At 40.5% G+C, this 25,093-nt stretch overlaps 2 protein-coding genes across 3 annotated transcripts in view; one reads left to right on the forward strand and one right to left on the reverse strand.

Annotated features, from left to right (window-relative positions):
* PYGB (glycogen phosphorylase B) overlaps positions 1–18,924 on the forward strand; it is a 58,071-nt gene extending 39,147 nt beyond the window's left edge. Inside the window, exons 10-20 of the mRNA XM_067463198.1 lie at positions 1,992–2,138; positions 2,531–2,694; positions 3,066–3,180; positions 4,708–4,809; positions 5,417–5,564; positions 6,180–6,238; positions 9,034–9,175; positions 9,891–10,098; positions 12,064–12,198; positions 12,538–12,604; positions 15,058–18,924. Coding sequence (XP_067319299.1) covers positions 1,992–2,138; positions 2,531–2,694; positions 3,066–3,180; positions 4,708–4,809; positions 5,417–5,564; positions 6,180–6,238; positions 9,034–9,175; positions 9,891–10,098; positions 12,064–12,198; positions 12,538–12,604; positions 15,058–15,210 — 1,440 coding nt within the window. The 3' untranslated portion in view covers positions 15,211–18,924. The remainder of the gene's footprint in view (positions 1–1,991; positions 2,139–2,530; positions 2,695–3,065; positions 3,181–4,707; positions 4,810–5,416; positions 5,565–6,179; positions 6,239–9,033; positions 9,176–9,890; positions 10,099–12,063; positions 12,199–12,537; positions 12,605–15,057) is intronic.
* A 1,346-nt stretch (positions 18,925–20,270) lies between these two features.
* ABHD12 (abhydrolase domain containing 12, lysophospholipase) overlaps positions 20,271–25,093 on the reverse strand; it is a 35,010-nt gene continuing 30,187 nt past the window's right edge. For both annotated transcript variants that reach the window (XM_060754533.2, XM_060754534.2), the window contains exons 12-13: positions 24,421–24,548; positions 20,271–23,424 (exon numbers count right to left, since the gene is read on the reverse strand). In XM_060754533.2, the coding sequence (XP_060610516.1) occupies positions 23,385–23,424; positions 24,421–24,548 (168 nt within the window). In that variant the 3' untranslated portion in view covers positions 20,271–23,384. The remainder of the gene's footprint in view (positions 23,425–24,420; positions 24,549–25,093) is intronic.

Below are 25,093 nucleotides of genomic sequence, written 5' to 3' on the forward strand. Positions count from 1 at the left end.
GCTGTCGCTTCTCTGTCCATTTGTGACACTGGTGAAGTACTTCTTCATTCTTTGCATACTTGCTGGGGATTTTTATAGCGTTGTAAATTAGTTAAATTAGCCTCCTCACATAAGCGGTACCTAAATTTCCTACTTGACAGATGCAACTGTCTTTTGGGATGTAAAGGTTAACAACAAGCTACACAAATTGGTCGGAAGCTCACTCTGACCCCGGGCTGGCTTCGAACTCATGACCTTTCGGTCAGTAGTGATCTTAATGCAGCTGACTCCCGGCCAGCTGTGCCACAATCCCGGTCTCTAGTCCTTTTCATTTGAGGAAGTAGATGGTAACCCATGGAATTTCTGCCAATAAAAATGGCTGAGTTTTTATTGTGCCCATGAGAATCCCCCTTGAATTCCTTGCAACAAACTATCCTTCTGAACAATGTCTTTGTGTATTTCTAACAATATTTATTATGTGCTTTATTGCCTTACCTCCCCACAATAGCTTACACATTAAAAGAATTGGTAGTGGAAGAAAATGAAACAAAATCTGTCAAAGACAGATTTGACAAATGGTTTTTTAAAAACTAACCAAAAACAGACAGACTATCCAGTGACATTTGTGTTCTGTCGCTGCTGGGCTTGAAACGAAGAGCCTTTAAAACAGGACGTGCACCTTTTGGCCCAACAGGAAGCCAGGGGGCCCGAAGAGAAATTTTGAAGGATTTTCACCATAAACAGGCTTTAGAAGGCTTATGAAATAACAAAGTTTTTATTGGTGAACAATCAACAGAAACTCCTTTTGTCTTCAAAGGGTTAAACAAATACTTTCAGGCTTCAAACAACTGGTGGCTTCTAACTGATTCTTTGCTTTACTTTAAAGGAAAACCCCTTTCTAAATTTCTCCCAGGATAACTATGAACTTAAACCTTATTGATGTGGATTCACTACCGGGCTGAACTGCGCCTCAACGCCGAGCGAACCTATCAAAAGGCTTGTAATCACTTAGCTGGAATCCTTGATGCTTAAAGCTGTTATTCCCTCCGGAATACTTCAGGGCTGTAAAGCTGTTTGCCTGGAACCTTCGAGAATCTTTAGATGATCTTAAGACTGGTTCTCCCCTGGGAGATCTTAAGGGTCGAAGCCTTTTTACAGGAGGAAATCTGTACACATCCTGTACATTGACTTCCCTGTAGAAAACTAACTGAAATGGTTCCTCCCTCTTCCCAAAACCCAGAAAAAGAGGCGGAACCAAAGCTAAATTAAGATGGACCAGGGGGCTTGCCCTATGACTGCAAACTATAACAGGAAGCCACCCTGTTGCAAAATCTCAAGCCTGAGATTGCAAACAAACATTTAATTCCAAGCAAATAAAATTGGAGCTCCTGGAACAGCTGTTCCAGAACAATTTGCTAATTTGCTAATTCTTTCATCCTAAATATCCTAAAAGCATCAGATCATGTCTAAGTAGGGTCAGCCCTGGTTAGGGAAAACTACCCTAAAATATATAGCAGAGCATCCAAAAGCAAACAGGATACAAAAGTTGAGCATCAGCTAATTACCGAGCAGAGCATGAAGTGTGCCATGTGGTGTGGCTGTAAAGAATTCAGAGCTTAGGAAGCAAACATGCAGAGTCCAAACTTTTTTTAAAAAACCCACAAAAGGTTTGTTTACAATAATAAAGAACTAACTTTATTTCTTAATAATCAAGAACTGGGTGTGAGCTACTCTAACACCCATCTCTTCTAAGGTTTAAAAAAGAGAGGGAAAATTATCCAAGCACTACATCTCTCCTGACACACAAGCAGAGAGAGATCTCAAAGCACACAGCACATACTCTCCATACTAAAGTGTAAGAAGGCAGAAGTCAGAAGTCAGATGTACAAGCAGCAAGGAGGGTTCAACTTAAGCTTGGTGTATATAAGATATTGTTTGATTGCTCCATGTATTCTATTGAAGTTGGAGGCTTCTACCTTACTTCTTTTCCCCCATTTGTTTTTTGGTCCTAGGCCTGGGATATCACAAAGCGAACGTGTGCATACACCAACCACACTGTGCTGCCCGAAGCTCTGGAGCGCTGGCCTGTTACTATGTTTGAGAAGCTCCTGCCCAGGCACTTGGAGATCATCTATGCCATCAATCAGAAGCATCTGGATGTAAGTAGCCTGAATCTGATCAGAGGAGGTGCTGTGTTAAATGGACAGAGAAGCTTAAAGGAGCAAACTCAGTCTGTACCTGCGTCAAGGTGGGCAGCCTCCAATTCGGCCTCTTTATAGAACTTGGTGGAACCCTGTTGGCCCTTGTACAAAACATTTGAATGGCAATGCATTGGAAATGGCTGATCTATTCTGGTTGAAACACAGAATTCTTCCAAAAGTAGAGCTATAGCATTCACAGTGATCTTTTCTTGGGTCTGTCAACCCCTTGTTGCTTGATCCTTTTAACTGGAGATATTGGAAGTCTGTCTAGAGCTGCTTGTATGAAGAGAGAGGGGCTTGGATATCACAGGCATATAAAATGCTGTTTGCTTCTTGTGTGTCATTGACAGCATGTGGCTGCCCTGTATCCTGGAGACATTGACCGCCTGCGCCGAATGTCTGTGATCGAAGAAGGGGACTGCAAGAGGATCAATATGGCCCATCTGTGCGTCATTGGCTCTCATGCAGTCAATGGGGTGGCCAGGATTCACTCGGAGATCGTGAAAAATTCAGTGTGAGTGTCCCTTGAGCCTCAGAAAACAAGTTGTTTAGCCAGGCATGGGCAAACTTGGGCCCTCCAGGTGTTTTGGACTTCAACTCCCACAATTCCTAACAGCCAGTAGGCTGTTAGGAATTGTGGGAGTTGAAGTCCAAAACACCTGGAGGGCCCAAGTTTGCCCATGCCTGGCTTAGTCCATCTGAAGAGAACCGAATCCCTCTACTCTCTTCTATTAATTATTTCTATTAATGCACCTAAAGCTGTCTTTGCTTTTTGGAGCTTTGCAGCATTCTGTGATTCTGCTCCTTGTTATCATCTGGCCTTCAATGAGACTTGGCCAATGCAGAATATTTTTCTGAATGTTTTATTATCCATTCTTTTTCTAGATTTAAAGATTTCTATGACATCGAGCCGGAGAAGTTTCAGAACAAGACAAATGGGATCACTCCCCGGCGATGGCTCCTGTTGTGCAACCCAGGGCTCTCTGATATCATTGCGGAGGTGAAGCATTAGAGAAAATCAATCCATGGATAGGAATATTTCCTATTACTTTATAATGGAGGTTCTTGTCATCAGAATGCATCTAAGCTTAAAGAAAGGAATGGAGGAGATTGCTTAATTCTATAGAATCCTGGGATTTGTAGCTCGGTGATGGGGCGTAATCTATATAAATAAAAATGTAATGTTCGCTTGTGGGACTAACATAACTCAAAAACCACTGGACAAGTTGACACCAAATTTGGACACAATACATGTATCAGGCCAACAAGTGACTATCAGTCATAAAAATACTGTAAAACACAGCAGAAGAGACTTTAAAAGCCAAAAAATAAAAAAATACATTACAACGCATGTGCGAACCCACATATATAAACACAAACACACATATATATACATATACACAAACATATATACACACACATATACACACACAGATTGGGCCACAGCAACACATGGCAGGGGACGTCTAGTGTATAATAAACCATGTGTAGTTCATGTTTGATCAGTCCACATGCTGCCTTGCCAGAGAAAGAAAATATGCCAAACAGATGAACAGTAAAAAAAACAAGAAGTTTACTCTTTGTAAATCCAGAACAAATGTACAATGTGATCAGTTACACCAATTCTCATAATGTCCTTTTATGAGAGATATAAATGGTATTTCATTTGTCCATGTAGAAATAAACTCCTTCAGCAGCTTATGAAGTGAGAGCACACTCCAAATTCTGTCTCTCTCTGCTTCACTCTTCAAAAACTGTCTCGATTTGCACTTGCAAAGCTCAAGCCTAAACAAAAATGTAACAGTATCCAAAAGTCCCAGGCTCAACCTGCTCCCCGGGCATTGCCTGACCAATCAGCTTCATGCATCTTATTTTACACACATACACACACTCATTCTTTGCATGCTCCAACAGACGAGACACCAAAACTCTTCGGCAGAGAAAGCTACAGACCTTGTAAAGCTACAACTCCCATGATTCCATAGTACTGAGCCATGGCAGTTAAAGTAGTTTCAAACTGCATTAATTCTTGTGTGTAGATCCATCCCCAATTGCCTCTGCAGTAAATAAAGCCAGTAAATAAATAAACAACACATGTTCTTGACAGAAGAATCACTATTACTTTATGAAATTGTTTATGAAATGGTTTATTAGTTTATGAAATTGCAGTGCATACAATTGCAAAAATTATGTTAATTCATCATAGTTGGGTTTAACGCTTAATTCTGGGTTAAGTAGGTGACTAATTCAGTTGCCAAACATTCCCAATGTTTAGTTTTAAAGGAAGAGCCATTGGCCATCTTTCCCAAAATACTACAGCATTATGTCTCAGCATATTTTGATGGAGAGATTCTGGGGAATGCAGTGCAAAAACAAGCAATATTTGTAGGATTTGCTTGTTTGGGACCAATCTCATATAGTGCTGTTTTCCAGAATCTCATAAATGGGTGGATGTTATACTCTTGTGAAAATACCATATGAACAAATCTGTTGGTTGTTTTTTCCGCCCTTTGTTTTAAAACCACAGAAAATTGGGGAAGATTTTCTGACGGATCTCAGCCAACTAAAGAAGCTGCTGGACTTCGTTGATGACGAAGCTTTTATCAGGGATGTAGCCAAAGTTAAACAGGTAAAAAGGCAACGTGGAAAGAACAGAAATAAAGGAATATATCCCATCTTGATCTGAACCTTGATTATATATATATATATATATATAGAGAGAGAGAGAGAGAGAGAGAGAGAGAGAGAGAGAGAGATTTTATATATATTATCAATAATATTATATGTATGTGTGTGTGTGTTTGTGTGTGTGTGTGTGAGCTCCCGGTGGCGCAGTGGGTTAAACCTCTGAGCTGCTAAACTTGCTGACCAAAAGGTTGGCGGTTTGAATCCAGGGAGCAGCGTGAGCTTCCACTGTCAGCCCCAGCTTCTGTCAACCTAGCAATTCAAAAACATGCAAATGTGATTAGATCAATAAGTACTGCTCCAGTGGGAAGGTAGCGGCGCTCCTTGCAGTCATGCCAGCCACATGACCTTGAAGGTGTCTGTGAACAATGCCAGCACTTCAGTTTAGAAACAGAGATGAATGCCAACCCCCAGAGTTGGACACGATTAGACTTAATGGCAGGGGAAAACCTTTACCTTTAACTTTACCTATATATATATATATATATAGAGAGAGAGAGAGAGAGAGAGAGAGAGAGAGAGTAATCTCAACCTCAAATTTCTATTTGCAGGAGAACAAACAGAAATTCTCAGCCTACTTGGTGGAACAGTACAAGGTGAAAATCAATTCTTCCTCCATGTTTGATGTTCATGTCAAGAGAATTCATGAATACAAAAGGCAACTCCTCAATTGCCTTCATATCATCACTCTATACAATCGTGAGTATTTCAACTTGCAAACTTTTGAAGTAGCTTCTTGTTCAAGGTAGAAATAGCAGTAAATACAAATAATAATTCAAATTATTATTAGCAGTGTGAGTATTTCACTTCTCGGTTTATCAAGCTAACATATCCTGCTCCAGTGGGAAGGTAACAGCGTTCCATGCAGTCATGCCGGCCACCTGACCTTGGAGGTGTCTATGGACAATGCTGGCTCTTTGGCTTAGAAATGGAGATGGGCATCAACCCCCAGAGTCGGACACGACTGGACTTAATGTCAGGGGAAAACCTTTACCTTATCCGGTAGCAGACGTGATCTTCTTTCAATATCTCTCTTTGATGTCTCAATAGTCTACATTCAAATACCTTTTTTGGGAGCATTTCTTTCCTACCTACAGTCTGAAGAAATGCTGCTCCCATACTCTTTTCCATGTACATAGGCGTGTTGTATATGTAGCATAAGAGAATCCGATGCCATTTCGTTTTGCCTTCAGTGTGAACCACTGACTTCAATATTTACCAGCTTATTAGGCTTGCCCACTATGAGGAGGCACGTTCAGGAAATTAACCAGAATCCATAATCCATCTTCTTTTTGTTGTGTTGTTCTTTTTTAGGCATCAGAAAAGACCCCAAAAAGTCCTACGTACCAAGAACTGTTATGATTGGAGGAAAGGTAAGGGATCACATCTCTAGAAGCTGTGACATGCACATTTTCTCATCTTTCCTTCTGTTATTCCAAGTTAACATGAGGTCATGTTTTGCAAAATTTTATAATAAATTTTTATTAGTAGATTTTCTATAAACAACACTGAATAAAATAAGTTGGGGGGGGAAGAGGGGGGGAAGGAAATAAGGGGGGGGGAAGGGGGGGTATAGGGGTGAGGGGGTGGGAGGAAGGGGATGGTGTTTAGGGAAGGGGGCTTAGGGAAGAGGGGTTGGGGGGGGGCTGTCTTCTTCCGCTCCTCTTCTGTGCGGGATTTTTCTGTGTAATTCCTTTCCTCTTAGATGTATAGAGTCTCTTTATAGCTTCATAGGAGGTGGGTCGTTTCTACTTTTCTGATTTATTTCATTACTGTCTCTTCACATTTTCTTTTTCTTTCTCTCTTTCTTTCCCCCCTAAATTAATACCTTTATTTTGTTTTCTTTCAGCCATGTTCTCACTGGTGTCCAGTCTGTCATCTTCCTCGGTTTATTTTGTATTTTAGATATTAGGAAGGTTAACTTATCCATGTTCATTGTGTCTAAGATTTTCTTTATCCATTCTATTTTGAGGGGTCTTGTTTTCTGTTTCCATACTTTTGCATAGCTCAAGCGTGCTGCGGTGGTGATATAGACAAAGATTTTTTCCTCATTATTACTCCAAGAGTCGTCTGTGAAGCTTAGTAGGAATCGTTCTGGTTTGAAGGGTATTTTTTTTGATAGCACTATCTGGCACATGGTGTGGATTTCTTTCCAGAAGACCTGAGCGGTCTTACAGTACCACCATATATGTATAAACGTCCCTTTATGTCTCTCGCACTTCCAGCATCTGTCACTTGAATTTCTGTTAAATTTAGCTACTTTTTCTGGGGTCATATACCATTGGTGAAACATCTTCATTAGGTTTTCTTTGAAGTCGTATGCGTACATATAATTTAACTTTTTGGTCCATAATGACTCCCATTCCTCTAGAAGTACAGTTCTTTTTAGATCCCTGCCCCACTTTATCATACAATATTTTATTTGTTCTCTTTCAGTACTCCATAGCAGTAATTGTTGATAGATCTTTGTTATTACCTTCTTTGTGCTTTCGAAGATTTTTTGCCATGGTGATGTTTTCTCTTCAAAGCCCAGGCTTGAGTCTTTCTTAAAGTGTTCCTTTATCTGAAGGTAGTGAAGCCAGGATATCCTTGGGAAGTTTAGTCTTATTTCTTCTTGCGTTTTCAGCTTTACTTCCCTTTGTTCTTTCTTTAAGAGATCCTTGTAAGAGGGCCATTCATTCCAGCCTAGCTCTCGTCTATGGCACGCCTCCAGAGGTGATAACCATTGCGGGGTTTTGCTATGGATCCTTTGTTTGTACTTGTTCCAAATCCTCAGGAGGGCTGAGCGGACGATGTGGTTTCCGAAGTTCTTTTCTATGGCTTTCTTCCCGTGCCATAGATACCCATGCCATCCAGTTCGTAATTCGTGCCCTTCTAGTGTCAGTAATCTTCTGTTTCTTAATAATATCCATTCCTTCACCCATTCTAGTCCGCTGGCTTCGAAGTATAATTCCAAGTCGGGCATTCCCAGGCCTCCTCTTCTTCTTTCATCTATTAAATTGGTGTAGCTAATCCTTGGTTTTTTATTATTCCAGACAAATTTTCTTATTTCTTTATTCCATTCTTTGTGCATTTGGCCTTTCCTGACTATTGGGGCGTTTTGAAAGAGATATAACATCCTGGGGAGGACGTTCGTCTTTATGACAGATATCCTTCCCAGCAATGATAGATTCAGATTTCTCCAATTCTTTAGGTCTTTTTGTATCTCTTTCCATTTGGTGTCGTAGTTGTTTTGTAGCAGTCGTGTGTTTTTAGCTGTTATAAATATTCCTAAATACTTGATTTTTTGAGTGATTTTCATGTCTGTCAGTTTCGCTAGCTCATTCTGTCTTACTTTGGTAACATTTTTAGTTAGAATCATTGATTTTTCTTTGTTTACTTTGAGGCCTGAGACTGCGCCGAACTCTTCTATTTTTTGTACCCATTTTACAATATTGAGGAGTGGGTCTTCTATAATAAAAATCAGATCATCTGCGAATGCTCGCAGCTTGTACGTCTCCTTTCTTATTTTGAGGCCCCTCAAATTTTCGTCCTCTCTCACGTTATTTAACAGAATCTCCATAGCCAGAATAAATATGAGCGGAGACAACGGGCAGCCCTGCCTCGTGCCCTTCTCTACCCTGAAATTTCTTGAAGCCTGTTTTGCAAAATTTTAGATGCACAAGTGTGGCTTTATAAAATGACAATTTATGGTGATGGCAAAAATATATTCAAGTGTGAGTCTAGTTCAGGCAGGGGCAAACTTGGCCCCTCCAGGTGTTTTGGACTTCAACTCCCACAATTCCTAACAGCCTACCGGCTGTTAGGAATTGTGGGAGTTGAAGTCCAAATCACCCAGAGGGGCCAAGTTTGCCCCTGTCTGGTGTAGGAGATGCTCCTCCTAGGCAGCCATTCTGATTCCGATCAATACCAGATAAGTTGGAAGAGACCCCCAAGAGCCATCCAGTCCAACCCAATTCTGTCATGCAGGAACACACAATCAAAGCAGCCCCAAAAGATGGCCATCCAGCCTCTGCTTGAAAACCTCCAAAGAAGGTGGCTCCACCACTCTCTGAGGCAGTGTATCCCACTGTTGAACAGTTCTAAGTTTCAGGAAGTTCTTCCTAACTTTAGATGCTATTCTTGTGGCCTCTTTGGCTTCATTACAGTCATCCTTGTCCCCTTCCAGGCTGCCCCTGGCTACCACATGGCCAAGATGATTATCAAACTCATCACATCCATTGGAGACGTGGTCAACAACGACCCTTACATAGGGGACAGGCTGAAAGTCATCTTTTTGGAGAACTACAGAGTGTCCCTTGCAGAGAAAGGTAAGACGACTTGGGACAGAGATTATTAATCTAGCTTACTATCTTCCATGCAAGAAATGATTCAGTGATGGTTCATGGGGACATGGAGGCGCAACAGATTACCAGGCGCTGGGCTGCTGAAATTGTTGACAGGAAGGTTGGCACTTCGAATCTGTGGGACAGGGTGAGCTCCCACTGTCAGCCCCAGCTCCTACCAACGTAGCAGTTCAAAAACGTGCAAATGTGAGTAGATCAATAGGTACCACTCCAGTGGGAAGGTAATGGCACTTCATGCAGCCATGCTGGCCACATGACTTAGGAGGTGTCTATGGACAACGCCAGCTCTTCAGCTTAGAAATGTAGACGAGCGCCAACCCCCAGAAGCTCTTCAGCTTAGAAATGGAGATGAGCACCAACCCCCAGAGTCGGACCTGACTAGACTTAATGTCAAGAGGAAACCTTTACCTTTACTAAACCTTTTCCATAAACTTTTAAAATGATAGAACCAATTAGGAAATGACATTTATGACCCAGGAACAAAAATCATGTCCCATACATAGTGTAATAATCTTGTGAGGTGGATCAGGTTGAGAGTGGCACCTAATGAGACACTTAGCTTGGATTTTCGAAATACTTAATTAACATTGTAACTGCTACATTAGTCATAGGAACAAAAAGTATGGTTAAAAAGGGACGAAAATACTTTAAACCCATCCACTTTCCACTTCCATTTTAGTGATTCCTGCTGCAGACTTGTCTGAACAGATCTCCACCGCTGGAACGGAGGCTTCAGGGACCGGGAACATGAAGTTCATGCTGAACGGGGCCCTCACCATTGGGACGATGGATGGCGCCAACGTGGAAATGGCTGAGGAAGCTGGAGAGAATAACCTGTTTATTTTTGGCATGCGAGTGGAAGATGTGGAGGCAATGGATAAGAAAGGGTTGGTAACAAATAATAATAATAACTTTATTTATACCCCACCATCACCATCTCCCCAAAGGGGACTCGGGGCGGCTTACATGAGGCCAAGCCCAGTAATACATTATAGCAAAATAAATACAGAATGACAAAAAATAACAACACAATAAAGTAAATAAAACATAAGAGCTAAATAAAACAGTGCAAAACTCTGATAGAGAATCAAAAAACCCTTGGTGATCACTCAGAGATCTCTGAATAGACCCTGTGATGTAGTGTTTGCCTTACCCTTCCCTTTCTAAGGATTACTCAGACTGCATTGGTTTTATATTTGCGTCCTCCTTAACACACTTCTCTGAATTAATTCCAGTGTGTCAATGACTTTTTTTCCTTGGTGGAAAGATATTAGTTAGTTTGTGCAAGCAGATGGTGGAAAGTAATATTTTTCTACTAGTGTTGCAGAGAAGACTGAAATAATAATAATAATAATCATCATCATCATCATCTTTGAAAAAGGAGACGGAGGGCCTGATTCTGGCAGCCCAAGAACAAGCCATTAGAACAAATGCCATCAATCCAGAATCGAAAAGTCTACGACAGTGTAGACTCTACAAGGAAGCCGATGAAACAATAGATCCCATCCTCAGCTGCTGCAAAAAGATCACGCAGACAGACTGCAAGCAGAGGCATAACACCATTGCTCAGATGATCCATTGGAATTTGTGCCACAAATACCATCTGCCTGCGACAAAGAACTGGCGGGTTCACAAGCCTGAAAAAGTTACAGAAAATGAACATGTCAAGCTACTCTGGGACTTCCGAATTCAGACAGAGTCTTGGAGCACAATACTCCTGACCTCACAATCGTGTTAAAGAACAAAGTATGAATTGTCAATGTTGCAATCCCAGGTGACAGCAGGATTGAAGAGAAGCAACTGTAAAATCTGACACGATATGAGGATTTATTTATTTATTTATTTATTATTCAAACTTACATGCCGCCACTCCCCTGGGGCTCGGAGCGGCTTAGAAAACAAACTGGAATCTAACACAAATTAAAACAACAGATCAAAGGTCAAAAGCCTGTTGAAACAAATATGTCTTACAAGCCCTACGGAAGGCTGGTAAGTCCTACAAGGCACGAACTTCTGGTGGCAGAGTGTTCCAGAGTGATGGTGCCACTACTGTAAAGGCTCTGCGTCTAGTTGCTGATACACACAAGGTTTTAAAACTGGGAACTTCCAATAAATCTTGATCCTCAGAACGGAGAGATCTCTGGGGTTGGTAGGGGGTGAGGCGGTTTAAAGATTGAACTGCAAAGATTCTGGCACAAGCCAGTAAAGGTGGTCCCAGTGGTGATCGGCACACTGGGTGCAGTACCTAAAGACCTTAGTCTGCATTAAACGCAATCGGCGCTGACAACATTACCATCTGCCAGCTGCAGAAGGCCACCTTACTGGGATCTGCACGCATTATTTGCCGATACATCACATAGTCCTAGATACTTGGGAAGTGTATGACGTGTGATCCAATACAACAGCCAGCAGAGTGATCTTGTCTGCTGTGGACTCATCTTGTTATGTTTCTAATAATAATCATCATCATCATCTTTATTTATACCCCGCCACCATCTCCTCAAAGGGGACTCGGGGTGGCTAACATGAGGCCAAGCCTGAAAATACAATACAACAAAATAAAATACAAAGCAACAAAAAATTACATCACGATAAAATAAATAAAGTAAGAGAATAAAATAAGCAGTGCCAAATAACATAGTGGAAAATAAAACACAATGGATGGGCCAAATGCACAAGATAAAATGATAAAAACCTAGATGAGATAGGAGTGGAAAAGTGTATTTGTGAGAGAGGAGCTCAAAGGGATGACCAGTGGGGTTAGGGCTTCATTAAGGGCGGGGAGAAAGTGCATCATGAGGTCAACTCTGTAGATAGAACAGACAGAAATAATCCTTTATTTTCTCATTCAGGTACAATGCTAAGGAATACTATGACAGGATCCCAGAACTCAGACAAGCGATGGATCAAATTAATAGTGGTTTCTTCTCGCCGGATGATCCAGGACGTTTCCGAGACATCGTTAACATGTTGATGTATCATGACAGGTGAGAACTTTTGGGGGCTCTTCAAAAGTTGAAGAGCTGCTCTAAGCTTTTGGGGTCTTCACTGATGCTTCAGAGAGAGGTCATTTTATTTTGTATACCTGGGAGTGATGTCGCATCACTTGTGTAACTGAAAGTGGTGTCACATCACTCTCAATAGTATTGGGAGCTCTAACAGCCGGTAGGCTGTTAGGAATTGTGGGAGTTGAAGTCCCAAACACCTGGAGGGCTGAAGTTTGCCCATGCCTGCTCTATTTGTCAATTGAGGTTTCCAAATCTCTGTGCTTACAATTGTGTTTACTTCAGTGCTTACAATTGCCTCTACACTCTTCTTTGTTTCAGGTTTAAGGTGTTTGCTGATTACGAAGCTTATATCAAGTGCCAAGGGCAAGTGGACCAACTGTATATGGTAAGATTGGCCTTTGATGAAGGCTGATTGAATTAATTTCTGACTAGTTAAAAAAAACCAGGGCTTTTCTATGAAACAGACAGGAATCTCGTAACACCTCTGGTATTATAGTATGAATCAAGTAGCAGAAGAGAGCTGCCATTTGGATACTTGAAACTGGAAACATAGTGACGTATCTTCATAGGGATGTTTGAGGGATCTGTTAGGTTTTCTAAATGGCAACTGATGTCATAGGCAGAATATCAACAAAAGAGATAAAGAAATTCTGTGTACACAAGTAGTGTATACAAATATACAAAAAAATTACATACTTGAAACTAGGGGGTTATGGGTTCACTGATGACTTAAGAGTCTGATGGGATTGTGGGTTTTCCTGGGATTCATTCCGATACGGGCCAAGAAAGTGAAGGATAAGGAGTCTAGTGAAGATGAATTGATGAAAAACTCTCATGGGAAAGCACCTGGTGATATTGACCTAAGCAAGGAAGCGTGCTTGCAAATTAGAGCAGATAGCCAGCTTCATATATCAACACGACTTCATGGGAAATAGATATTCCAGGGCAGATGAAATGCTTTCATGTCTGTTTATTAGGAGCTAACGGGTACTCTGTTTTCAGCTCAGGCAACGTGGCTTTCAGGTATAGCTAGGCCTGAGTTCTATGGTTCTTGTTTCAAGTCTTGGTTTTGGATTTAAGTATTTTGAGGGCTATAAAACTCCCAGAATCAACTAGCTAGAAGAATTAGAAGTACTATTTTCAGGAACATAGTAAATGCTAATAGGTAGAACTGATTTTCACTAATGTTTCATAGTACAGGGTAAGGCAGTATAACTTCCTTTTTTCAAAACTTAATAAAACCCATTGTATGAATCAGAAATTTTTATTATTTCTTTATAATGTAGGTGCATACCTAAATTTTATTTTTTTTACGTAGTTTTGAAGATCAAATTAGGTAGGTGACATCCCCCATTCTCCATACCTGAGTAAACCGATTTCTGGCATTTGTCGTGACTCTTGCCAGCATAGCAGGCGTTATGTTGGCAATTTCTTCCTGGATGTTGGTCTTAAAATCTTGTAGGGTCCTTGGACGGTACACATAAATACGGGATTTTTTAAAAAAGCCATAGAAAAAAATCACAAGGGGCCAAATCTGGAGAGCAGCCCAGCCACTCCAAATTCGCTGGAAAAGTAGGCCTCAATGGCAAAAGCATGCTCCTCGCTGTTCCAACATATGATGACGACTGAACTGTGTCAGGACAAAACTTTATACTCCCGCCTCTCGAACGAGACCACTAGCGTTCCGCTATGTCTTCAACCGACTGAATGGCGCGCATTTTAAAAAAGGAAGTTATGCTGCCTCACCCTGTACAATACAATTCAGAGGAAGGGCAAAACTGGAGTTTGGAAAAGTTGAGTGCTCATCCTTTTAGAATGGGTTTGACTATCCACTGATGTTTGAGACAAAAATTGTTTTAGATTTCAGATTATTTCCCTGAGATTTTGGAATACTTGCATTTGCATATGCATACATAATTAAGTATCTTCAAGATGGGACCCTAGTCTAAACGCAAAATATTTAATACAGTAACATCTTATTCACCTAGCCTGGACATACTTATTATACACAGTATTTATAATATCTTTGTGCATGATATATAACGTATATATATTGAACCATTAAGAAGCAAAGGCATTCCTATCCGGGCCACTCAGGTGGATCATTTTGGAGTATTGGATTTTGTAATTTTGGATAATGATTACTCAGCCTGTGCTCTGGATGGATAGCACAGGGCAACACACATTCTGATGGCTCAAATGTTATTCCTGTTCCTGGGTATATTTGACTTGCTGATTCCAAAAATGGCACCAGTTTTTCCCCTATCAGCTCTAGTTTTTGATATACAGAACATATGCCATATACCAATCTTCATCTTCTTGCCCATAGAAAATCAAGTTAACTATATCTTGATAACTAGAGCTGATGTGGTCTATCCAATGCAATTTTTTGAATCAGTGTCTCAAATAACCCCGGAAACAGACCTAAAAGCCAGGACACCAAGATTGTTATAGCAAAATCCTTAATGATAAATCATTCTTGTCCTCATCGCTGCACTTTACTCATTAGTTCTATTCTCTAATGTTGTGGCACCAATCAGCCCACCCACAACAAGACATTGAACTTTGCTTTTGGTTGTTGGCTTTGATGTTATTTTATATGCTGTTTAATGGTTGTTGTTTTTATTTCATTATATTGCTTTTGTTATTATTTTGTAAATATGCATTTTAATATGATATGTTTTAACTGTTCTGTTGGATGGAGGTGGGGTATAAAAATAAAGTTGTTGTTGTTGTTGTTATTGGGGGAGGGGTGAATTTGGTATAGTCTCTGGAGTTCCATTACTGAGTCTTCTTGGATATTAAACTTCTCAAACGTCTTGCCTGTTTTCTCCCTAGAACCCAAGAGAGTGGACGAAAAAGGTCATCAAGAACATTGCGTGTTCTGGCAAGTTTTCCAGCGACCGGACGATCACGGAGTACGCCAGGGAGATCTGGGGGGTGGAGCCCTCGGCGGTGAAGATCCCTCCGCCCAACATCCCCCGGGAGTGAGTGAGTCCGCTCGCTTACTTGGAGCAGTGCATGCAGACACCCTTCCTCCTGGGTCGGTTTGCCACCAAGGCTCTCCTGCTCCCCAATGAATTTTCCACAGATGAATCCAAACGCGCATTCTTTACCACCCTTTGGTTGTCTCATACTTATCTAGACGTGGTGGTGACTTGAAGAGGAGGTAACTGGTGTCTTAGATGAACTTAGTCAAGGAAGCAAAGAGGTGACCAAAACCTTGTTGGGTTCGAAACCTAAAGCATGGCCTCCAGCAGGAGAAATGAAAGTAAATAAGGCCATGTTATAAAATTGTGTCTAACCAATGCAATTTATGTGCATGCTACGTATTTCAGGAAGCAACTCCAAGTTTGTAGATTTTGTTCCAACAGCAGTCCATCCTGTTCAGTGAATTAGAAGACGTTATTGACTATTATAAAGCAACAGCAAAGCCAAGAATGATGTGGTAGAGATTTTAAAAGATGGGTTGGAAGCTTTTGACAACATGGACAGATGTATCCACCCCACTTTTTAAAATAAATGTGTCATTCAAATCCCTCCAGACCCATAAACAGTCCTCATTAGTCTGCAATAATTTTGAATTATTTGCATGAGCTTGGGGGGGGGGGGGGGGCGCGAAATCAGATATGGACATTGAAGGAGCTTAATGGTGTTGGACGCCTAATAGTCTCATCTCCATAGGACCCATGAAGCATAGGAACCATTAAGCCAATTATGTCAAATTGCTGCTCCCACTATCTCTCAGCAGTATTGCAAATGGTGCATAGGATTATGGGCATTGCAGCCCAAAAATGCTTAAAAGAGCTATAGGGTCCCCATTTCTCCCTTAAATTAAAAAAAAATCCACCAGTCATATTGGCTGGTCTAATAGGTAAGTTATCCACAAGGCAAGCATAAAAACAAAAACAAAAGTGATGAGCAGGTTGGTTGAGGCTCCTCTTTGAAGGTTATTGTGCCTGACACATGAGTCAAGATTTACATTGGCAGTGTCACATTGTTCAGACTTGGTGTAAGATATTCTACAAGAGACGCTTCTAGACGGTTCCATTTCCTACCCAGCAGTGTTCGTGCCTCAATATTGCTTCCAGATGTCATATTCCTACCTTATTAAAACAGCACTGAACATCCCAATAGCTTTAGTCTTGATTTCCAATAGTAGCACCCATCCTTCTTGCATAATGCTCAGTGCTTGCAACCAAGGACACTGAATGGGCTGCTCTTCATCTATAGATGCTGGGGCAATTTAGTTAGAGATGTGTTTGATCACAGTTGGCCTTAGAGTGGTGACTTAATTTGCACTTTAAATACAAAACATCCAGATCTGAAATCATACACACAGAGTAGGAAGAGACTCCAGGGGCCATCCATTCCTTCAGTGCAGGAATACACAATTTAAGCACTCCTAAAAGATGTGTCTGTTTAGAAACCTCCAGAGAAAGAGACGCCGTCACACTCCAAAGCAGCATGTTCCACTGTCATGAATGAATAAGGTACATTCCTATAAACTTCCAGAACCAAGCAGTTCATTAGAAGTGCTAGTTTCCTTTTAAGGTTAGTGAAGAAATACATCTACCCCGGTGGCGCAATGGGTTAAACCCTTGTGTTGGCAGGACTGCTGACCGACAGGTCAGTGGTTCAAATCCGGGGAGAGTGGGTTGAGCTCCCTCTGTCAGCTCCAGCTCCCGATGCGGGGACATGAAAGAAGCCTCCCACAAGGATGGTAAAACATCAAACATCTGGGCATCCAGATGCTTAAGCGGCTGAGGGGGGAAAGGAAAGGGCCTGAGGTTGTTAGGAATGGTGGGGGTTGAAGTCCAAAACACCAGGAGGGCCCAAGTTTGCCCATGCCTGCCCAAAACCTTCCAATGCAAGTGCTCACGTAATTCCTTCTCCCAGCATGCATGTGCCTTCAAAGTTATGGAAACCCCATGAATTTCATAGATGTATTGTCGAAGGCTTTCATGGCCAGAATCACTGGGTTGTTGTAGGTTTTTTCGGGCTATATGGCCATGTTCTAGAGGCATTCTCTCCTGACGTTTCGCCTGCATCTATGGCAAGCATCCTCAGAGGTAGTGAGGTTCATAGATTGTTCTTTGGTAAGGAATACTCAAGAGGTGGTTTTGCCAGTTTCTTCTACTAGAATTAAACTTAAGCACCTGCCAGTCATTAAAAAAGTAGTGAAAATGTAGAAGTAATTAGTGGATGCATTTGGAAGAAGCTGTCAAGAGATCTCCAAAAGGTTCAAAACATGTTTATTTCTTACTTCCTGATATGTTTCATTTCACCTGTCCATGTTATTTGAATTCCCCCCCCCCCCCCAAAACATGTTAAATTGCTCTTTTGTTGTGATGAAGGAATCAATCCCTTTTTTTTCTGCCTCTGGTCCCAAGCTTTCTATTGAAGAGTAATGCCGAGGAGCACGTCTACTTGGTTAACGGAGGTATATCTGTGTAAGGCAAATAGTCCAGATGGCTCCATCCAAGATTACATGATTTCTCATCATCTTGTCCAGTGAAATGCCTCCTTGTTCTCCCTTGCTTCAGCTGGTGAGGTATACCCTCCTCTGCCAAGTTTCTAGAGCAGGTTGCCAGAAAATGGAGGGCTATATGGGGGTGGCGTTTGTGTGCAAATCCATGAGTGGAAGATAGTACTGGAAGCATCCCAAAAAGGCTTAAAGAGGTTCCCAGCTGCCCTTTCCATACACAAGCCGCATGATGTATTTCATCTGTTGATAGAGATGTCGATGTAAGCCTTAAGTGTATTTGAGACAAGGGCTAGCCTTGTGATTTCTAGTTTATTAAGTAGGCCTATACTTATTCCATTGTTTTTGAATATGACAATTCCAGTTGCCTTCCTTTGCATGTTGAATTCAGTCCCGTCCATTCCAATGAATCAGAGAAACACAGGCCTTGTTAGGTTGGTGTATTTGCTGCATATTCTATGATTCTATATTATCTTCGTTCTTTTTGTCAAATTTTTAAAAAAGACATTTCCAAGGACACTGCTACATGTTTTAATAGGATTGATTTAAACTCGTTCCTGATTGAATTGTTTACAGGTTGACAAAATTTACTGTGTTGTTTTTTTTTCCCCTGTGCAAAACTCCAAAAATGTTATGAAATGGAGGCTATAGTTCTACATATATTTTTACTTGGGAATAAGCTCCATACAAGTAGGGCTTAATTCCCATAGAAACGCCTACGGTTGCACTATAAATGTCCTCTGTGTTTGTGAAAAAACTGATCTGCTTTGAAATCATGTGGGTTTGTACTGTTGCTGTTATCATTCTAAGAAAACAAGGTCATGACTTATTCCTAAGGATTCAGTCTTTATCACGTCTTGAAATTTGTGTAGTGTTGCTTGCATACAACTACTCCTGTCCCACATACGTTCTTGCACTGCCCTCTAGCCAGTCATTTGTGAACACTGACATTTCTTTCATGGTCTATGCATCAAATATGGTTTCTCTTCAAAGATAGCTGTCAGCTGATGCAAGAGAACTAACTGTTAGTAAAGTGATTCCTGAATGTCCAAAATGTTCAATTGCTTGTTAAATAAATACATTTGCTACTGACATATCATTTTCCAAAAATGTGGAATTTTGAGTTGACACATCTTTGTGTGTGTGTGTGTTAAATTACTGTTACCTTCTTGTGCTGTAAAAAGATTAAAAATCACACAATCATAAATGTCGCATTTGAATTCAGTGTTCTGTATCTATTATTATTTCTTTCTTGCTTTATGTGGGTTTTGCGGGGGGGGGGAGTTGTGTCAGGAGCGACTTGAGAAACTGTCAGTCGCCTCTAGTGTGAAAGAATTGGCTGTCTGCAAGGACATTGTCCAGAGGATGCCTGGATGTTTTACCATCCTGTGGGAGGCTTCTCTCATATCACCGCATGGGGAGCTGGACCTGACTGACAGTTCACCCCGCTCCCCAGATTCAAACCACTGACCTTTTGGCCAGCAATCCTGCCAGCACAAGGGTTTAACCTGCCTAATGTGTGATACAGTGGCCAAGAGGCAGAGCACCAAACTAGAAGCAACTTTGGTCATTGGCAATTTGTTGTTGCATTTTGGTCTTGATGCATGGGCTCCCATGCTGGATTCAACATGCTCAGAATTGTTTGGGAGAGATCGGGAAAAGAGAAAAGAGATTCCATGCAAAACGTAAGGAAGACCTTCCTGACAGTAAGAGCAGTTTGGCAGTGGAATGCACTGCTTTGCAGTGTGGTGGAGTCTCTGTCTCTGGTGGATTTTAAACTGAGATTAGATGGCCATCTGTCAGGATTGCTTTGATTGTGGGCTTCTGCATTGTAGAATGGGGTTGGACTGGATGGCCCTTGGGGTCTCTTCCAACTCTTATAATTCTACGATGAAAGAGCAGCGTAAACAACTCACACAACTGCAATGCAGCAAAAAGCCTTAAGGGCAAACTGTTCCAGCAGGGTACTTTCAAAGCTGCAAAGGAACTGGTTAAATCTGGATGGTAATAAAATCACGATTATAACAAATGCTACAGAGATTATAATGAATTGGTACAAAAGCAATCTCTATCCAAAAGAGTTTCTAAGGTACAAAGAAACTGCATCTCTTACATACTGAAAATTGCTTATTGCTTTTCAAAATCCCAAGTGTCAGAAAAAAGTGGGTGCACAGTACAAGATACTACATTCAGTGTCATCTCACAGAATGCGGTCAGGCTTGGGACCATAATACACCTGATGTTAGCTGTTGTTCAATGCCTCTGGTAGGTGATGTGTTGGGGGAAAAACACACTTGTTTCTGTTTAGGCCCAAAACAAAGAGCACCTGGGCAGGATCCAGAATCCCTTGTGCCCTCCTCACACTTTAAATTGTCCCCAATTCCTACCAAGCCACAATCCTAGACAGTGATCCCTAAGAGGACATTTTAAAGAAGGACACGAGGGCAACAGCAGCAAAGTTACACTTATAACTATATCATTAGCTATCATTCACGTGTCAACCATTTCAGCCTCTGTGTCTTTTGAACCAACATTAAAAAACAAAAGCAGGCCACCACCAAAAAAGTCAGAAGTCACTCGCTTTATTAAAACTACACACCTTTTAGATATAAACATTTCCATTTCAAAGCATGTCACTGATCTAACAACTAGTACATGTGTGTCAGGAGAAACAGCACTAGTGCATGCTTTGGACTCTTATTGGTGTAGCATGGGAGGAATTGTTATTTCCACATTGGTTCGTACTTTTATCAACACTACAGTGGGAGGAGTCTGCAGCAGCAGCATTGACTGGAATGTTTCTTTTGTTTACCACAAAAGAGCCAAAATAGCATTAATGCAATTAACCCAAAGCGCTGTGTGTTGAAAGAGGGTGTGTATGTGCAGAGAGACAGACTCATATAGGGCACAATCTACTGCAGAGATAATTGTGACTCACAATCTTGATAGACTTCACTATAGTAGAAAAGTCTACGCAATTAAGCTACTACCTCCTTGCAAGTATGATGGAGCTGAAAGATATATGTCTGATGCATGCAAAATCCAAGTATTTCATTTACAATCATTACTCATCAATGCCTTTTACGTACTGAAGAATTCACTTCTGAACTCTAGGATCACTATACTCAATATTGCATGTGTATTGAATGACATACCTCAAGGCTCTCCCCACAAAACTAAGAGGACTACTGTAAAGTAATTCATTTGGGTTCAACTGCCATGCTGCCTTGAATCCTCTGTTTCCAAATTACAGCGCCTTAGATTGTTTTCTATGTCAGGCTTGCATGAATGATGACTTAGAATCTTAAAGGTGGCCAGTGAAACATACCAAGAAGTCATATCTAGAATTACAGAAGGACTGCCAGGACCAGGAAAGAATGGCAGGTTTGCGTTAAGTGCACAGAAGCTGTCTGTGGCTTTTGCAGCATCTATTCTAAATACCTTCACATATGGTTAAAAGTGATCCTGAATTATCCTAATGCAGTTGATACAGATGGGATAACATACAGTAAAAAGCTGACATGACCTTCCATGAGCAAACAATTTGATGGAATATATAGATATTGCCTCAACAAACAGTACCATCTGTCTGGTAGCAAGTGACAGAAATAGGCACCGCAAGAGCACTTTTCATCTTACATATATTTCAGATGAACCAAAGTATACACAACCTTCAAGCACCTGGCATAGTCCCTTTTCTCCTCCCTTCAGTCAGTAAAGCCTCTGGATTTCTATTATATCCAAACCAGAATGGTACGTGACTTCCAGACAAGTCAGACATGGTAGGAAACTAAACCATGGTTTAATGCGGGGTTTAGTTGGATATAAAGTATGCTTAACTGTGGTTTCATGGCTAGTTCCAGACCTACATCAGTGGTTCTCAACCTGTGGGTCCCCAGGTGTTTTGGCCTACAACTCCCATAAATCCCAACCAGTTTACCAGCTGTTAGGATTTCTGGGAGTTGAAGGCCAAAACATCTGGGGACCCACAGGTTGAGAACTACTGCCCTACACAGCGATAGGAGTACAGCATCTTCACCCAGGTGAAGGAGCTTTGCCCCTGACCTTGGGTTATTATGCCATGATTTTGAAGAGTTGAACACAATGGACTGATTTCATGAGGTTCACAATAACAATATGGTCAAATATCAATAAAAGAGGTAAACATAAAAATCATATTCCAACATTTATTACCATGAGTTACCGGCATGTTGCCTGCTAAATTTAAATTCAGCAATTGCTTTGCTACAATAAAGGGAAACTAGGTTCTCTGCCTGGCATTTGCCAACTGAAGGGAACATTTGAGTTTGATCAGAAAGTTTTCACATAGCTCTAGGTCAATAATATCAACAAAAGTACAAAGATAAAGCCAACCTTTAATTTTAAGCAGAAAAAATATATTCGTTTTAATGGATTAGGACAGGAAAATAACAAAGTTGTTCAATTTTCAGTACCTTTGACTAGTCTAGATTAAAATAGGCATCTCACACATGTTATGCTAACATTTTCCCTTTTGAGGGAATCTGGTGTGCTATTCACAGAGATGAAGTTAAAATATTCAGTTATATGGAATCCCTTTAAAAGAAAAAGAAAACTTCTGACCAGCTCTAATGTACCTGAGTATTTCTTAAAAGGAAAATGACAGGGTTCGGGGTATAAAGAATCATGATTACTAAAAGATGGGTAATAGATTTCTTCCCTCCAAAGTGCATATGTGTCTCTCTATTAGAGGTGATTGGAAGACATCTTCACCACAGTGGAAAAACAAATGTCCCATCATCCCTTGCAGGACTAAGCTCAAAGGCACCCCCATTTTTAAAAAGGTGTTCTTCCAATAAATCTCTCCACCTGTAATTTATATCACTTAAGTTCCATGGACACCTAAAGACAATGGCCTGGAAATGAGGAGAAATAATATTAAAGGAGATATACTCGTCTATGAAGAATATATTATCTATATATGTGAGAGTGCTATGAAATGTGAAAGCAAGGCAATAGAGAAAGGGACACTTATTCACTATTAGATTATCACTACTAAATAGTTACCTTATTTTAAAGGAGAAACATCCTTCATTTCTGAAATATCTTCTTGTAAATATCCCAACTTCCGTCTTTTTAAAGGAATTTAAAAACCAAAACAATCCATTCATTTTCACCAATTCCCAATTAGATAACTGACCGGAGAAAAAGCATTCTTCACCGAACTAACTTCTACACGAGAACAACCTGTAAATCTAGTAATCTAAGTGCAGCATTGAAATATTATAGCTGTTACATTTTTTTGCAGATAACTGCAGTCCATTTGCGATTCTGAGTGCAAGTTTTTTTGTCCTTTGAAGACTGTTGCGAGCCAGCACACACATCTGTAGGAATGTTTATAACTTTCATCATTTTTTTTTTTAAAACCAAGTCTTTCTTGTGCTTGAACATAATTGTTCCAATTGGTCTGGTTCCCTTCTTCTTTAGAAGAAAAACATAGGTGGGGTTGAGGGTCAGAAGCCAACTAAATTTGCTCTTCATACCTACTTCCCCCAAAGCCTGGGATTCCAAAGGGATGCATGAGGAGTGGAGCAGCAATCAGAGACTTATCCAGTGCCTAGATTTCAAAACAAGGCAGGTGTTCATTTTTCCTTTTTCTTCCTCAGGGGACATAATTGCACGTTTACCAACCTGGTAGTCTTCAGTGATGGTGCTTATGTTCAGATTTCCCCATGAATTCCCTACGAAGGAAAAAAAAACAGGCGCAATTTTCAGAGAGCAAAATGTTTTAATATTTCAGCCATTCTTTCTTTCAGAATGAGGGATGATGCAGAGAAATAGACTTGGTATCTATCTATGTGATAATAACATAGCTGTTTTTCAGCATGGGCAAACATGGGTAAACCCGTGCTGCTCTGGGCCAGAATGATGAGAAAGGGGGCCAGGAAGGCAGTTTCACCTTGTCTCCTGCCTATGCCATCAGTTGGGAGCCCCTCTCCCCAGCACCAACTGATGCTCTGGGCCAGAGTGAAAAGAAAGGGGGACAGTTCCACCTTGTCTCCAGTGCTATACTAATAATATATTGTATATACATATAATATTTATAATATTATAATGTAATACAATATAATAATACAATATTATAATTTTATATTTTATATTACATGTAATATTACTAATAATATTACAACATAATGGTATAGTACAATATAGTAATATATAATACTGATATTGTGCTATGCTAATAATCTAATATATTGTATGTACATATGTATATGTATATGAGTATATATATGTGTGTGTGTGTATGTGTGTGTGTATATATAAAAATATCTTGTAAACTGCTCTAAGTCCCCTTCAGGATGAGAAGGGCGGCATATAAATGTCGTAAATAAATAAATAAATAAACAAACTTGGGCCCTCCAGGTGTTTTGGACTCCAACTCCCATAAATCCTAACAGCTTCAGACCCTTTCCTTTTCCCCCCTCAGCCACTTAAGGAAGGGGTCTCAGGCTGTTAGGAATTATGGGAGTTGGAGTCCAAAACACCTGGAGGGCCCAAGTTTGCCCATGCCCGCTCCAGTGTCCAGTGTTATATGGGAGTGCAAAAATGACTCCAAAATAAGAGAAGTAAACTCATACATATGTATGTTTTATGATACGTCATTCATTTTAGTTACATCTGCGGAAAGCAACATGAACACTACAACAAACATTAAGAGGAAACCTTTTAATTACCTTAATATTCGAGGTAGTTCTGGGCTCTTGTAGATGTATTTATGCCTGTAACCTAGATCTGTGTGAAATGGAACAAACTGGACTTTGAAATCACGGAAGCTCCGAGATGGGGCTGCAATGTTGTATAGCTATAAAAAAAGTTTCAAAGTCAATACAGGCTGATAAAGTGTCTGCCCCAATTATAGAATAATGTTAAACGGAAAGTAACATTCACTTTTATAATCCATTTTGATTTAGTAATTAATAGCAAGATAGTGCACACTGAACGTCTGCCTTCAACAGAAACCAATGCCTGTACTCTCAAAGTACGTTGCTTGTATTTATTTCATGTCAGAGAGCTATAACATCCTTACATCCTTTTACCATCCCTATAACTAGATGGTAACCAAGTAAATGAAAGAATAGTTTGACCCAATCTTCAAATATATGCTTATTAACTAAGTCTGAGTCTCAGTCACTGTGCTCACAATATCTAGATTAGTATTTCACCATATTTAAATACAAGATCATACAACTAAAAGAAAATAATTGGATCTCAGTTGTTTTGTAACACTGTTACAAAAAAAGAGATCTGAGTGTTCAATCAGAATTGATGCCACATCACAATGCATATACTCATACAGTGTTCCCTAGTTACTTCGCAGTTTGCTTTTCGTGGACTCGCTGTTTTGTG

The sequence above is a fragment of the Anolis sagrei genome, chromosome 1, assembly GCF_037176765.1.
Source record: "Anolis sagrei isolate rAnoSag1 chromosome 1, rAnoSag1.mat, whole genome shotgun sequence".
Classification (NCBI taxonomy): Eukaryota; Metazoa; Chordata; class Lepidosauria; order Squamata; family Dactyloidae; genus Anolis; species Anolis sagrei.